Source organism: Salvelinus alpinus, chromosome 11, assembly GCF_045679555.1.
Source record: "Salvelinus alpinus chromosome 11, SLU_Salpinus.1, whole genome shotgun sequence".
Lineage (NCBI taxonomy): Eukaryota > Metazoa > Chordata > Actinopteri > Salmoniformes > Salmonidae > Salvelinus > Salvelinus alpinus.
The window spans coordinates 46,721,186-46,735,623 of NC_092096.1; the positions used below are offsets into that span (position 1 = coordinate 46,721,186).

The 14,438-nt window shown below is 41.1% G+C and overlaps 1 protein-coding gene and 1 long non-coding RNA gene across 5 annotated transcripts in view; both read left to right on the top strand.

The window, feature by feature from the left end:
- The window catches only part of LOC139534861 (uncharacterized), a 24,087-nt gene continuing 9,649 nt past the window's right edge, over positions 1-14,438 (top strand). For both annotated transcript variants that reach the window (XR_011667018.1, XR_011667017.1), the window contains exon 1: positions 1-323. This is a non-coding gene — a long non-coding RNA (uncharacterized lncRNA). The remainder of the gene's footprint in view (positions 324-14,438) is intronic.
- LOC139534860 (myb/SANT-like DNA-binding domain-containing protein 4) lies at positions 902-4,538 on the top strand. Of its 3 annotated transcripts, XM_071334332.1 has the most exons (12): positions 902-1,163; positions 1,489-1,559; positions 1,647-1,823; positions 1,914-1,975; positions 2,058-2,144; positions 2,232-2,273; positions 2,342-2,515; positions 2,595-2,630; positions 2,728-3,282; positions 3,352-3,467; positions 3,564-3,673; positions 3,768-4,538. In XM_071334332.1, the coding sequence occupies exons 1-8, from the start codon at positions 1,006-1,008 to the stop codon at positions 2,628-2,630; spliced, it is 807 nt and encodes a 268-aa protein (XP_071190433.1). In that variant the 5' UTR covers positions 902-1,005; the 3' UTR covers positions 2,728-3,282; positions 3,352-3,467; positions 3,564-3,673; positions 3,768-4,538. The 3 variants fall into 3 exon arrangements, with proteins under 3 accessions (XP_071190433.1, XP_071190432.1, XP_071190434.1); XM_071334331.1 differs by lacking the exon at positions 3,352-3,467; XM_071334333.1 differs by lacking the exons at positions 902-1,163; positions 3,352-3,467.

Consider the following 14,438-nt stretch of genomic DNA (forward strand, 5'->3'; position numbering starts at 1 on the left):
GCATCTTTGAGAAGTATTTGATAGTATTCAGTATTGGCATTACCAGAGAATTTAAAACATTTTTTGTAATAACATAGTATATGTGATTGATTTTAAGAAATTTGGCTTAAGTAATTTGATTAATTATATGATGTTTCCATTCAGAGAATGGAAGCGCACACTGGAGCGCACACTGGACGTTCGGGCTGAGTAGGAGGAGTAGGGTTGATTTGAGCGTTCTGGCCTTACAACGGCAGTCAAGCAAGCACCCAAGCTAATGTTGGCTAGCTACTTCCAGACACAAATGAGACCATTCGGACCATTTTAGCATACTACCAGAGCAGGTAAGGCAGTTTTCGTGTTAACCAGAGCGTTGGTGACTGTAAATGTGCTGCTGGAAACTATTTAATTACGCTTTTTTCCAAACGTTTACTGACTCCAGCCATATTCATACTGAGCGCTCATAAAGTACTTATTCTGTGCTCTGGTACACTCAGACGAGAGTGCTCTGAAATCCTTGTAGATAGTAGGCTGGACACAAATGTTCTTTTCTGATGAAAACTAGTTCATTGCATCCGCCGTGGAGCCCAGTTTCATAATATGACCATATTTCCCAGCTGATTGCCGTCGTTTTGAAGTAATTGCAAAAAAAACAGGCCTTATTTTCGTGCATTTTTCAACCTGCCAGTTCCTATTAGTTCTATTGAGCACAGTGGCACCAACTCGCATTCCGAACGTTCTATTCCAAGTTTATTGTTCAACGTCACAATGCCTGCTTCGTTATTGTTGGCAATGAGACCAGGGGCCTGTTGCACAAAAGTAGAATTAAGACATCCGGGATAAATGACTCAGCTGAGCTCAATGAAGCCAAAACATGTGCGTCCAGGCTTAATTGGTTGCACAAAGACCAAGCCAGGATGAGCAGACACGGATTCATTAAGCCAGGTGAAACCAATCCTGGATAGGTGCGCGCTCACGGCTCACTCAAATAGACCCCGCCACAGATCACAGATTAACTGATTTACCATGGCAACTAGAGCCGCGTACTTTTCCCCATCGGAAGCACAAATCCTCATGGAGGCATACGAGGAGGTAAAAGATATAATTAAGAAGAAAGGCAACACCGCCACAGTGATAAAGCAAAGAGAAAAAGCGTGGCAAAGTATTGCAGACCGCCTGAATGCGTAAGTAGTGCACAATTACACACTCACCGCTCCGCTGAAACATCACAATTACAATTCAAATATTTAATTCACATCTCCAAAAATGCAGTTGTACTGTAATTATGAAACGGTTAAATTTTTAATTGAAATGCACTGCAGATATGAGTGAAATTGTGTAAAGTAACTCCATCACACTGTATAAAGCTATGATAAATTTTTTGATATTTTTACTGAAAACAAGACAAAAATACCAAGTAATTTTTTGCAGTGTGACTCCATTAAATGTGTGTGTGTGTGTGTGTGTGTGTGTGTGTGTGTGTGTGTGTGTGTGTGTGTGTGTGTGTAGATTAAACATGAACGGGCCAAAACGGACATGGCAGCAGGTCAAAATCAAATACAAGAACATTCTGCAGAATGGTATGGTCCCTGACTAATATTTAACAAAGCACAAGCATATATTGTACCCAGAAGGTGCCTGCTCACACATTGTCTGTACTGTTTTAGCAGTGAAAAAGAATACCCACAGACAAGGCACGGGTGGTGGGTCACCAAAGGCTGACCTTACCCCAGCAGAGGACATGGCCTTGGAGCTAAATAAAGGCAGGCCCGTCTTAGAGGGGATCCCTGGGGGGAAAGAGACGAGCATAGGTTCCTCCCAAGATGCCACCCGCTTCATTCAAGGTATGTCCTTCCATCTCTACATGGGATACAACCACATTCATATTGAATCAATTTGGACTGTCTGACTTTGGTTTACCTATTGCCTTGCAGTGTCTGGCAGCACTGTGTTCCTGTTAGAGCCACCAGCACAAGCACCAGACGATGCTGATCCAGTGAGTACTCCATCAAAGGCATACTGTAGGCCTGGCATGTCTTGTCTACTAGCTTCAATATGAATCCGATTAAATGTGATAGGGTGAAGGCCCCAGTGCAGCAGCAACAGCACATGATGGAGACGATGATGAGGAGGAGACCATCTCTCTGGATTCCAGAAGGCATGAGGTATCATGTTAAGACTGTGAAAGTACTATTTACTCTACAATGGTGAGGAGTCCTCATCAAAATCAAAAAATCTAATTTATTTTACAGGACCCAGATGCTATACAGTGGGAAAACCAGCCTGGCAACATAGTGCGTATTAATAAAAGGACACCACATCCTGCCAAATTCCAGCTGCGCTAATTGTATTGTGTTCACAGAGCTCACAAGCTATCAGAAAGTTGTATGGCAACCACCTCCGGCGCCAAATAGAACTGGCAGACATAGACATTCAGTACAAGAAGAAAAAGATGGAAAATCTTGCACTGGAGTCCGAAATAAAAAAGAGGACAATTAGGAAACTGGACCTTGAAATAAAAAAACTTGAGAGGGAGGTGAGATATGCCTTCAATGTACACTGTATGCTAACTGTAACACAAATGTATTAATCATTATTTTTCTTTCCTCCCCCAGCTCCAAGAAGATGACACAGCTCAAAATAAAAATTAGGTATATTCTCGTAAAGTCAAGTGAGCCATGACATGAGCTCTTATTGTGAGCACACAGGACGGTGGCATCTTTCTAAGTTTTTATTTTATTTTCCCAGCAATCAGTACAACCAAGTCATCGTTATAAGGCATCGCCCTCTTTTGCCCACCCCCCCAGCACCAGGTGTGGCCACTAGCCTATATGAAGGCCCAAAATTGTGTGTTCCTTTCTGCTCTGACAATGGCATGCCCATTCGTGCGAGATGTGGTGGATGAAGAAGCACTTGTGCTGAGGAGAGCCTTCAGGCGAGAAAGGGTCTTCAGGGACCGGTTGGACCCACTGGCCTTCCCTGATGACCATCTATATGAAAGATACAGGTTTTCTGCAGATGGCATCAGGTATCTATGCAGACTACTGGGTCCCAGGATTAAGCACCGCACTGCACGGAGCCATGCACTGAGTGTGGAGCAAATGGTTTGTGTGGCCTTGCGCTTTTTTGCTAGTGGAGCCTTCCTGTACTCAGTGGGGGATGCAGAACAGCTGAACAAGGCCACAATTTGCCGCACAATAAGGAGTGTGTGTCTGGCTATCAAAGCATTAGCAGATGTCTTCATCTCCTTCCCTGGCCACAGAAGACTCTGTGACATCAAAGAGGAGTTCTATAGGATTGCAGGTAAGAGGATCTACAAATTACAGGACAACTGTTAACACATAGTAGGATACTCATTACTTTGTGTGACAGGTTTCCCCAATGTCATTGGTGCAGTGGACTGCACACACATAAGGATAAAAGCCCCCTCAGGTGCCCATGAGGCCGATTTTGTGAATAGGAAATCCTTTCACAGCATTAATGTTCAGGTGAACATAACTTTTTGATATTGTCCATTGACGAACACTCTGCATTGCCAGTGATGTGCATTGATTGGTGTAATATTCCTCATCTTATGATTTCAGATGGTCTGCAATGCTGACTGTGATCAGCAATGTTGTGGCAAAATGGCCTGGCTCAGTCCATGACTCCAGAATCTTTCGGGCCTCTGAAATCTATCAGTGCCTATCACAAGGTAAGCCACACAACCCCTATTTATAACCATCATGGCTGTGTCAAGAATATCACTGTGTTTATGAGGTAGTAATGATGAGATTTTGTGTTGACAGGTGAATTCTCTGGTGTGTTGCTGGGAGACAGGGGGTATGGCTGCCAGCCTTTTCTCCTGACACCTTTCACAGACCCCCAGGAAGCACAGCAGGCCTACAACCATGCCCATGCCAGGACCAGGGCCAGAGTTTAAATGACCTTTGGCCTCCTGAAGGCACGCTTTCACTGCCTTCACAAATTAAGGGTCAGCCCTGTTAGGGCATGTGATATTACTGTGGCTTGTGCTGTCCTCCACAATGTGGCCTGCCTGAGGAAGGAGAGGGCCCCCAGAGTGCCACCAGCCATGGACTGGGACAATCCGGCAATCTTCCCTGATGACGACAGTGGTCGGCTGCTGAGGGACCAATATGTGTTGAATTATTTTAGTTAGTATGTGTGCTTTCAATTTTGGTTAAATATGTCCTGCGGTGGCAGAGGAATTTGGGTTTTTTTGGGTTCGTTTTTTGACGAATTTGGCCTCTTATGATGTTTGTGCGGTATACTGTGTGTAATACAAGGCTGCAGGGAGGCTACTGCATCCATTCATTTGTCTGTTCAGTTGATGTGTATGGATTTGTCCTGCATTTATTTTAGTGTGCAGACATGCAGGGTGTGTTATATACAGACCTTTGAATGTGTATGTATCATTTTGTATAATATGCTTGGATTCTGTGCTTTCCATCTTGTAGAGTCACTGTGACTTCAGTTTCGAAAGGAGCTGATGGTTTACCTGCTTTGTTTTGTCCTTATTCAATAAAGGAACATAATGTTACACATTGTGTTTTTATATTCATATGGAATGTGTATTTGTTTATATGACAGAGTACTAGGGCCACACTGAAGAAAAAGGATTAAATCATAAATTTATGAGGCTGGTTCTTTCTGCAGAAAAGCTACATATTGTTTTTACAGTTTTGATACTTATGACAATGTGATACTTAATATTCTGGCACATCAGCATGTCTTTGTTTATGAAACCATACTGAAGTACAATTTCACGAAATGCCCCACATCTGTCATTTTAACAACTGTCCTCCTTTAAAACAACTGGTTACAATATTATGACTTGTGTTTTTTTCCCCTCTGTGGCCCTAATATTCTATCATTTTATATATAGCCTTATAGTCTATGGGAAACTGTAAATTATCTAATGATAGCAACATCATCTAAAAATCATTTTTTATCCAAAATCATTGAAATTAATGATCACAAACGTTTAAATAATAACAGTGGGTCTAGTTATATGTGATAACAATGTATAGTGAGCAGTGAAATAACTATTGGTTTCCATTTGTGGTGACTGCTGACTGACATTAGGGATGAGATTAAATAGATCCTGGAATTTAGCCTGGTCTGGAGCAGGCTAGCTCCACAGAATAAATCTCCATGGTAATTTATACCATAACATATCCTCCTGCCCCCTATCCATCTTTAGTGCAACCGGATTACGGATCAATTGAGCCAGGATCACCAAGATATCCTGGCTTAATCCCTTATCCTAGTTTTGTGCAACAGGCCCCTGCTCACGTTGTTTTATAGTTCAAATGTAAACAACAAAAATAATATTGGAACTCTGCGGTCTTCCCGTTGTTTCCTATGGGGGAAATATAGGCATGTCTGTCTATTTCGCCAAATGTCTCGCAATGTGTACAGTATATTTAGATTTTTTGAAGTGTGTAACCGGTGTGAAATGGCTAGCTAGTTAGCGGGGTGCACACTAATAGCGTTTCAATCGGTGACGACACTCACTCTGAGACCTCAAAATAGTTGTTCTCCTTGCTCTGCAAGGGCCTTGGCTTTTATGGAGCTATGGGTAACGATGCTTCGAGGGTGACTGTTGTCTATGTGTGCAGAGGGTCCCTGGTTTGTGCGCAGGTACACGGGCACCATTTTAATCAGGAGAATCTCCTCTTTGTAATTATGTAAGTCTGGGCAGCGAACTCGTTTGTCATCGATCGCTAGACCAAAAATATAAGTTAAAAATGTTTCCCTACTTTTTCATTACGCAGACATAAGCACAGTTGACACCGTTGAGGTAGGCGAGATGAAACTGGAAAAAAACTACACATCAGCATGTTTACTTTCTACACAAGTAGTTTTTTTCCAGTTTCATCCGAAAAACAGATTGTAGTGGTCAAATAAAAAGGGATACATTTTTTATGGAAAACAGGCTCTGCGAACGTTCGATTGCATCAATTTGCTATAGTCTATTGTTAGTCTATTGAATAGTCTATTGTTCAGCTATTAGTCCTCCTCCCCAATTTGCAACAAATTGCTGTAACCATCTCATTCCTTTCCCTCTTCCACGCATCTTCATTCTGCTCCTGAGTGGCTCGCTTGTGGGCATGCTGGCAGGATATGGCAGCACTTCTGCATAATTCTGCATACAGTAGCACGTTTGTATGAAGGTGTGGTTATTCACAGGCAAATTGTTATATGCTATGGAGGTAGATTTGTGTCTTTTTGTCGAGAGCAAAACCTTTTTCATTTTCAATAAAAAATAATTGTTCTGAAAGCAACTTTTTTCCAACACAAAGGAAGTCAAAGCAGACACCTACAAATATGGCATCTCAGGTAAGCAGCACTGGGCTGTATTGATGTATCCTAAAAATGATATCTGTTTTAGATTGAACGATCATATCTCAGTAATTGTTTTCATATTTATAAAAAAATAAGCTGTTTTCTTTACTTTCAGAGAGCGAACTGACCAAGTGGTCGAAAATGTAGATATTGCCAGATGTTCACTGTCTAAGGAACCTGCCGTGGAAGCTTTATTGCTGGCAAAATAACCAGAGGTTATAGACACTTTTTCATCCCTCTCCCCCTTCCCCCTAAATCCTCTAGGTTATATTAGCTGTTTTGGTGAACCCCTCCCACATCTGAACGGGCTGTCACAGAGGGCACAGCATGATCATAGATGAGATGTCACTTGGTCGGGTCAACAGGAAGTCTTATTAAAGAGATGCTTTGTATTGAAATACAGACAGAGATGTAGTAGTCCCAGAGTTAATGATCCAAGGTCAGTTTTGCATTTCACCTCCTGATATAAGATGACTGACTGTTAGAATAAAAGAAACAAGGCTTAATCATGCTTTCTCGTCTGCAGGTATGTTTTGATGTGAGAGAGGAAGCCAGTCCCGTCATCGCCACCTCGCCTGCTCTTAAGATTACCTTCGGGCCAACTGGGGGCCCAAGGCTGGTTAGGAGACACCGCAATTGTGATGAACTGAGAGAATATTAGGGTAGCACTGTAATTCATGAATCATATGCTGTCTGCCGCTGTTCTTACCTCTTTCCCTTTCTGTCTTCTACACCTCTCTCCCCACCTCGTCTTTCTTCCTCGTTTTATAATGCACACCATGTGTGCATTGAAGTACAGATTGAACTTGTATTTATAATATTACAATAATCATAATTATAATGCATTTATGTATTTATAACACCTGGATAATGAACTTCTTTCAATAAAGCGTTTCACATTCTCCACTGGTTGAAATTAAGTATCTCATTGACATACTATCCAGTGTCCTCAGATTAATGCAGATGAAGGGAGTTAGATATGCATAGTTTTTTTTTCTGTATATATGAATTACAAATCAATCATGTTTTTAGTCTATTGCATAGTTACAATGTGTAATCATTGTAATAATTCAAATAATGGATAATGGAGTTTGATATGACTGAAAAATAATGTCTCAAAGATTCATACCTGAACCACACCTTTATTTGCCAAGGAAGAGTACATGATCAGTGAATATATTCAATGTACAGGCTACAATAACTACAGCCAGTCAAACATCACAACACATCACATTAAGATCAGCTTAGATCACATTGGATATAGGACTTGCATCCTTGGCACAATAAAGTTATTATATTCTACTCTATCCATAGGCTTCATTAATGCCATTCAGACTTGAAGTTGATACAACAACTATGATAGCTGAGGTTCATAGATTGGTATGAATATTAGTTCAGAACCTAATGTTTCAGGGTCCATACACAGATCGGCTACATACTGCAGCTAGCTACACATCCATAGGCATACAGTTATTTTTATCCTCCACTACACAATAAGCAAGTAAATAGTTAGCTAGTGTCGCGGTAGGGGATTTTGAGTTGACCTTACAGGTTCCCCCGTCAAGAGTGATGCAAGTCGTATCACTCGAGTTCTTATATCATCCGGCAAACAGATGATTCACAGGTCCGCCGGACTGACCTGGTTTGTTTATTCCTGCCCTTAGTTCGGAGAATTGCCTTTAGTGTTTATTGTTTCGGGATCTTAGATAATATCAATCAGACTTAGAGTACCTCTTACTTGTTGTACCTTTACCTTTTATACTCTTGTATCTAGACACACACTTTCCTCTACGATGTAATGCCTATACCCGTGGGTTAATACTGCTTGAATATTAATACAGAGTAACTTTTGCTTTTACAATATAAATGAGTTGGCTGTCCAATCCCTTAAATTGTCTTTTGTGTAGAAACTAGACTTTTAGCCCCAACTCGGGAGTGTCAGAGGTGTTCTCTCCCCTAGGGTTTTGGGTCTAGTTTATACTTTTTATTCAATGTTTGCAATTCACCCAGTTGTACATGTTATTTCAGTTTCTTTTTGGTCCTTAATCTATAACATCAACAATCATCAAAACACTTAAACTATTAATGCCTTATCTATGTATTACAACAAGCGGTTAATTACCTTAGCGTAGGTTGACCTGGTTGGTTCCCAAAGAGTATGTTCTTCAACTCACAATTTCTCTATAGGTTTGTCCAATCACTCAGTATCTGTTTCTCCTACTAGAAGTTGTACGCTGACTATTTTTAACTGATTAGTTGAGAGACTGCTTTAAGGATCAAGACCCTTTGTAACACCACTGATGCTATTTATCAACTCCGGTTAGGGGGTGGATGTATTAAGCAATAGGAGTGTATAGGGTAGTTGTCTCAGTATGTCTCGTCCAAGAATCAGCAGTCAAAATATACAATTGTTCTAGAGTATGAAAGTCAGATATTACCTTTTAGGTTGATGATAGTTTGAAGTATCACGAGCAGTCTGTCAGTGATAAGTCAAGTAGCACATGCCCTCTCCAATGAAGGCATGCTTCTTATATACTCTTTCTCGGGACCAGGTCAGCCTGAGCGCTGCATTACATTTTGATACTGCGACAGGATGTGGCAAGCTGACACTGTCAGCGTGAAATGTCACTATGAAATTATTGCTAGTGACAGTGTCTATGCGTCATCTAAACCTAAGTCTTGCATCAAGTTTTCTACTACTGGTCTGGTTTCCTCCTGTTTGGTTGATGACTCGCCTTCTTCCTCCTCTGGGGGTGGTGCTTGGACATAAGGTATCTCATCCAGTTGTTTGGCTCCCACTCCAGGGGCGGAGCCATTGGTGGAGGTGTGGGCGGATCCCGTGGAGGAGGTGTCATCAAAGCCCTTTTTTGTGCTACCGCATCACTAGCTATGTTACTTCAGCTGCATTGCACAGCAAGCTTACACAATTGTACATTAAATTTGCAGTAAATGCTTTAGCTAGCTAGATTCTTTACATCCACTGTTTCACAAGACGACAGCCTGGTTTGCTGGTTTTCCCAGGATTCCCTAAAACATTTAACAACACAAATTAAAAATTCATTCGCCTAACGTTAGCTAGTCAGATAACTAGCTAAATAGTGATTTTCATAAATTAACTATATGACAAAAAAATATGCACAAACGTGTCTCTACATTAACTAACATATTCCTCTCATTTGTACATTTGTTCCTTGACTTATGATGTTATAACAACTTACATCTGGTTCCACTGTAATGTTTTGTCAGCCATCTTTGTTAAAGAACGCCACAAAGGCAAGGTTGGCTTGTGTCAAAATTCGTCATTGGAACCACTTGATATGATTGGTCATATAAAAACCTTGGGACCCAAATGCATAATGAGTGCTCTCTCCCCCTTGTGGTGGTCTGGAGCAATGAAGCCGTGACGCTGGGTACCTCTAAGTCCCGCGGTGCAAGCTCGCAACTTTTAAAGGAGGAACCACTCTACTCTCCGTAGGAGTGGCCGTCCTGCAAAGATGACTGCAAGAGCACAGTGCAGAATGCTCAATGAGGTTAAGAAGAATAGAGTGTCAGTTAAAGACTTACAGAAATCTCTGGAACATGCTAACAGCTCTGTTGACGAGTCTACGATATGTAAAACACTAAACAAGAATGGTGTTCATGGGAGGACACCACAGAAGAAGCCACTGCTATCCAAAAAAAACATTGCTGCACGTCTGAAGTTTGCCAAAGAGCATCTGGATGTTCCACAGCGCTACTGGCAAAATATTCTGTGGACAGATTAAACTAAAGTTGAGTTTTTTGGAAGGAACGCACAACACTATGTTGGAGAAAAAAGTCACAGCAGAACAATGTCAAAACCTCATTCCAAATGTAAAGTATGGTGAAGGGAACATCATGGTTTGGAGCTGCTTTGCTGCCTCAGGGCCTGGACAACTTGCTATCATCGACGGAAAAATCAATTCCCAAGTTTATCAAGACATTTTGCAGGAGAATGTAAGGCTATCTGTCCACCAATTGAAGCTCAACATAAGTAGGGTGATGCAACAGGACAATGACCCAAAACACAGGAGTAAATCAACAACAGAATGGCTTCAACAGAAGAAAATACGCCTTCAGAATCGCATCCGGCAGTGATTGGGAGTCCAACAGAGCAGCGCACAATTGGACCAGCGTCGCCTGGGTTTGGCTGGGGTAGGCCGTCAATTGTAAATAAGAATTTGTTCTTAACTGACTTGCCTAGTTAAATAAAAGTTTAAATATTAAATCCAAGGGTTCACATTCTTTTCCCACCCTGCACTGTGAATGTTTAAACGGTGTGTTCAATAAAGACATGAAAACATATAATTGTTTGTGTGTTATTAGTTTAAGTATACTGTTTGTCTATTGTTGTTACTTAGATGAAGATCAGATCAAATTTTATGACCAATTTATGCAGAAGTCCATGTAATTCCAAAGGGTTCACATAATATTTCTTGCCACTGTATAATGATTAAAAGGAAAGACAAAATTACATATATTTATTTATATGGACATCCTACTTAGAAAGTGGCAATATTCACTGCAATTCTCGGGGGAGCACAAGGGGCAGTGGAATGGTTTCTCTTACTTTGTCTGCTTTCTAAAGCTATTTCTACTTTTTCTTTGCTTGATCTCCAAGGGGAGGCTATTCCATAGAATGCCTTCATAGAACAACGTGCTCCTAGCAGTACTGTTTACTCTTGGGATTTTACAAGACATAACACTGCCTCTGGTATTATAAATGTGTTAGTTATAAACCATATAAATACAGTTTTTCATATAACCTGGGGCACGATCATTTAAGATATAAAAAATATGATTAAGTTTAAGTTGGTCGACTCTGGACTCCACAGGCAACAAGCCCACCTCCCGTAACTCCTGTACCGCTATGTGGGTCCTAGGGGGGGCATTAAGCATATACCTGATAACTTTACTTTGCATGACCTGCATTGTCTTGTTCAGGTTTTTTGATAGCCCACTATACCATGAAGAGCAGGAATAATCAAAATGACAATGAATCAAGGTTAAGAAAAATCAGTTTCTTACATTTAATGTTAAAATATCTTGTGTTACGATATAAACATTTCAATTTGTTCGGCATTTTAGAAATAGGTTTTGCAGCAATCAAGTCTCCAGAAAGGGAATCATCATTTAGGGACACAAGATAAGTTGCACTTTTTTTTAATTCAATTTCATTTCCTGCCCAGTTTAGCTTTCTCTTGTCTACATTTTGTTCCAAACAAAATCGATTCAGTTTTTCCCAAATGTAGTAAAAATTTGTTGTCAGTCAACAAATCTCTAAGAAAATGCAATTCCTTACTCAGGGTCTCCTCTATGTAAACTGTATCCTTCCCTGATACCAATATGGCTAAGTCATCAGCATAAAGCAGGAGTTTGCACTTTACTGTATCTGACATATCATTGAAGTACTGTATTTAAGAAATAAGAGAGGCTCTAAAATGTATCCCTGCGGTACTCCACAGGATATTTCTTTGACCTCTGACAGAACATCACCAACATTACATACTTGTGTTCTGTTGGTCAGATAAGACCTAAACCAATTCACTGCTTCATCATTTAGACCCATGCATTTCAGTTTCATCAGGAGAATATCATGGTCCACAGTGTCAAAAGCTTTGTGCAAGTCTAACATGACCATACCTGTATAGTTCCCCTCTTCACGTTCCTGCTTGATGTGGTCAAAAAGGTGGATAAGGCAAGTATCAGTGGAATGAGCTGTTCTAAAGCCAGATTGGAGTTCATAAAGAAGTTTGTGCTCGAGAAGGTATCCCTCAAGTTGATTAAAAACAAATCTCTCAATGACTTTGGATAAGGTGCTGAGGATCGACACAGGCCTGTAGTTTCCTACATTTGTTTTTACTGCTCGTCTTGTGGAGCGGAACTGAGAATTGTACCACTACTAATAGAAAGGTTTACAATATGCGCTATCATTTTAGCAGTGGCACAAGCACTATCCTTTATGAATCTTTCAGGAAGGTTATCAAATCAAATTTTATTGGTCACATACACATATTTAACAGATGTTATTGCGGGTGTAGTGAAATGCTTGTGTTCCTAGCTCCAACAGTGCAGTAGTATCTAACAATTCACAACAATACACACACATCGAAAATTAAATAATGGAATTAAGAAATATTTAAATATTAGGATGAGCAATGTCGGAGTGGCATTGACTAAAATACAGTAGAATAGAATACAGTATATACATATGAAATGAGTAAAGCAGTATCTAAACATTATTAAAGAGACCAGTGGTTCCGCGTCTATGTAAATGGGGCAGGAGCCTCTAAGTTGCAGGGTTGAGCAACTGGGTGGTAGCCGGCTCGTGATGGCTATCTGATGGCCTTGAGATAGAAGCTGCTTGTCTCTCGGTCCCAGCTTTGATGCACCTGTACTGACCTCGCCTTCTGGATGGTAGCGGGGTGAACAGGTCGTTGATGATCTTTTTGGCCTTCCTGTGACATCGGGTGCTGTAGGTGTCCTGGAGGGCAGGCATTGTGCCCCCGGTGATTCATTGGCAGACCGCACCACCCACTGGAGAGCCCTGGGGTTGCGGGTGGTGCAGTTGCAGGCATTGTGCCCCCGGTGATGCGTTGGCAGACCGCACCACCCTCTGGAGAGCCCTGGGGTTGCGGGAGGTGCAGTTGCCTTTGTGGGTGGGCCATTTGAGATTTTCAATGATGTGTACACCGAGGAACTTGAAGCTTGTAGTTTATCATTTTAAAAGGCTAATTGATCATTAGAAAACCCTTTTGCAATTATGTTAGCACAGCTGAAAACTGTTGTTCTGATTAAAGAAGCAATAAAACTGGCCTTTAGACTAGTTGAGTATCTGGAGCATCAGCATTTGTGGGTTCGATTACAGGCTCAAAATGGCCAGAAACAAAGATCTTTCTTCTGAAACTCGTCAGTCTATTCTTGTTCTGAGAAATGAAGGCTATTCCATGCGAGAAATTGCCAAGAAACTGAAGATCTCGTACAACGCTGTGTACTACTCCCGTCACAGGACAGCGCAAACTGGCTCTAACCAGAATAAAAAGAGGAGTGGGAGGCCCCGGGGGAACAACTGAGCAAGAGGACAAGTACATCAGCTGTCATTGAAACCTTCAGAAGTCTCTCTGCTGTGTATCACGTGCTGCTGTGCGTTTTGTTGCTCACCTTACTTTGCTACCTGCCAACTTTAAGGTTTTTACTTTTTAATTACCGTTTATATTTTTGGTTTTTCCCCTCGCTCAACTTTTTTCTATTATTATTTTCTACTTCTTTCTAATATTTTTATTTTTGGTGACTAATATAATATTTTTGGTGTCTTTAATATTCACATGGAAAAGTCCACAGACCCACTCCAAAAGGCTTTCGGAGCCATCATCGACTCAGTGGGTTTTGTCCAACATGTCTCCGGACCTACTCATTGCCACAGTCATACTCTGGACCTAGTTTTGTCCCGTGAAATAAATGTTGTGGATTTTAATGTTTTCTTCATAATTCTGGACTATCGAATCACCATTTTATTATGTTTGCAATCGCAACAAATAATCTGCTCAGACCCAACCAAGGATCATCAAAAGTCGTGCTATAAATTCTCGGACAACCCAAAGATTCCTAGATGCCCTTCCAGACTCCCTCCGCCTACCCAAGGACGTCAGAGTACAAAAATCAGTTAACCACCTAACTGAGGAACTCAATTTAACCTTGCGCAATACCCAAGATGCAGTCGCACCCCTAAAATGCAGATAACACACAGCTGTACATTTCGATGAAACATGGTGAAGCCCCAAAATTGCCCTCCCTGGAAGCCTGTGTTTCAGACATAAGGAAGTGGATGGCTGCAAATGTTCTACTTTTAAACTCAGATAAAACAGAGATGCTTGTTCTAGGTCCCAAGAAAGAAAGAGATCTTCTGTTGAATCTGACAATTAACCTTGATGGTTGTACAGTCGTCTCAAATAAAACTGTGAAGGACCTCGGCGTTACTCTGGACCCTGATCTCTCTTTTGACGACATATCAAGACTGTTTCAAGGACAGCTTTTTTCCATCTACATAACATTGCAAAAATCAGAAACTTTCTGTCCAAAAAGTATGCAGAAAG